Genomic DNA, 1,872 nt, shown 5'->3' with positions numbered 1-1,872 from the left:
CAATACGGGCGCGGAGCCCACTGTTAGAAACCACTCCTGGCTTGGATACACTCTACATGTACCTACATTGTATGGAGTCTAATCCCGTGGAATTCAAGAGATGAAATAAAATAACAAAACCGAGCGCTTCTCGTATCGTTGATCGTGATCCTGATTAGCGCCGGACGCCTGAAGTAGCAAGTGTTTTGGACCGTGTCATAGAATCCACACAGCGACTTCCTTAGCATGGCCCGCCCGGCTCCCTCCCGATCATCCCTGGACATTGTTGCAGCCTGCGACAACTACCGCATAGATGCAGACCGCATGTCCCTCACCACCTGGCGTCTTACCGCCCATCCCACATTCCCTGCCATCGGCCTCCTTCGCGCGGAGCTCGTAGCCCAGCTCCGCGCGGAGGATGCTAAAGGCTCGGTCCCTGCATGGGAGTTCGCCACACACGAATGCAGGCAGGTCGTCGGCTTCTCGTCTCACATCCACGGGCCGTCTGCACGCACGCGCGTCATGAAAGAGCTGTGTGAGCGCTGGCGGGAGGAAGGGCGCTGGCCCGACGTGATCGGCCCACGCAAATGGCGGAACGAGATGTACGCGGTATACCGCAATCCGTTCGGCGTGCACGACGAGGTGCTGATCGACGACACAGACGACGACGAGGCTAACTATGCATTTATGATGGAGCGCTCCGCGTGCGCGCTCTTTGGCGTTGTCACGTACGGTGTGCACATGTCGATCTTCGAGGAGGACGAGCACCGGCATGGCGCGTTGGACTCTTGCCGCATGTGGGTGCCGATGCGTTCCAGAAGCAAGCAGACGTGGCCGGGCTACCTCGACAATACCGTCGCCGGAGGCATCCCGTGTGGGCTCGGCGCGTTCGAGAGCCTCGTCAAGGAGTCGATGGAGGAGGCCAGCCTTGCGGAAGACGTGGTCCGGATGCATGCGCGCGTAGCAGGTACTATAAGCTATTTCTTCCGGTGCGTCTGCTCGCGTACACTCATTGCGCCCTCCTCACCTCTGTGAACACAACAAACTGCAGAACGAGCGCCGGATGGCTCCAACCTGAGATCCAGTAGGCTGCGCATTTGTACTGACCGGACCCAAGAAAATCATTCCCGATGAACACAGATATGTCTATGACCTCCGCATTCCCTCCGGGGCCGATCCGGAAGCATATAAGCCAACACCACTTGACGGCGAGGTCGAATCGTTCGACGTGAGCGGCGCAGTCTCGTCGTCCGCGCGCGTCCCCTCTGACGACCCCCACAGCTCCTTCCCCTGGCCGAAATCGTGTCGCGCATGCAGCAGGGGCTGTTCAAGCCCAACACGGCACTAGGTGAGGATGCTGCCCTTGCGCGTGCCGTGTGCTCACGCCATGTTGGACAGTTATTCTCGATTTCATGATCCGCCACGGGTACCTCACGCCGGAGGACGAACCGGACTACCAGGAGATCGTGACGCGCCTGCATGGGCGATTAGAGTATGAGCAGTGGTGATACCATACCGTGCAGCGAGTAATGATGACATGAAAGAGTGGCATGGTGCTGATATCTGGCGGCTAAGATGTAGTGCCAAATAGTTACAGAGGGTGCGTGTCAAGTATGCCAACGCCCGGTGACATAGCTGATAATGCCAACGCGCGCTGGTTTCGTAACCGAAAAAACCGCAAGCATATTGTCGTAGTTAGAATCCGATCGAGCTCGTGAAAACACGGCGATTACAGACCACTGACGCTCTCAAGCTTAACAACACACTTTTTTAAGAATACACTGATGCACAAGAGCACAACCATATAGCATCTTTCTCCGAACTCAGCTCCTGGCGGTAATCAATTGTCATAGCCGCCATTGCACCCGGTAACGACAGGATAGACAATTTAGA

The 1,872-nt window shown here is 56.7% G+C and overlaps 1 protein-coding gene across 1 annotated transcript; it reads left to right on the top strand.

The window, feature by feature from the left end:
- Positions 1–225: 225 nt before the first annotated feature.
- On the top strand, positions 226–1,487 carry POSPLADRAFT_1063443 (hypothetical protein; the record flags this gene model as incomplete). The annotated part of the gene is made up of 5 exons (XM_024481666.1): positions 226–968; positions 1,031–1,063; positions 1,120–1,207; positions 1,261–1,327; positions 1,378–1,487. 5 exons carry the CDS (start codon positions 226–228, stop codon positions 1,485–1,487), a joined length of 1,041 nt encoding a protein of 346 aa, XP_024332628.1.
- Positions 1,488–1,872: the final 385 nt, after the last annotated feature.

The sequence above is a fragment of the Postia placenta genome (assembly GCF_002117355.1).
Source record: "Postia placenta MAD-698-R-SB12 unplaced genomic scaffold POSPLAscaffold_292, whole genome shotgun sequence".
NCBI classification, from domain to species: domain Eukaryota; kingdom Fungi; phylum Basidiomycota; class Agaricomycetes; order Polyporales; family Adustoporiaceae; genus Rhodonia; species Rhodonia placenta.
The sequence above is the reverse complement of the archived record's forward strand: the minus strand, read 5'-3'. Positions and strand labels throughout refer to the sequence as shown.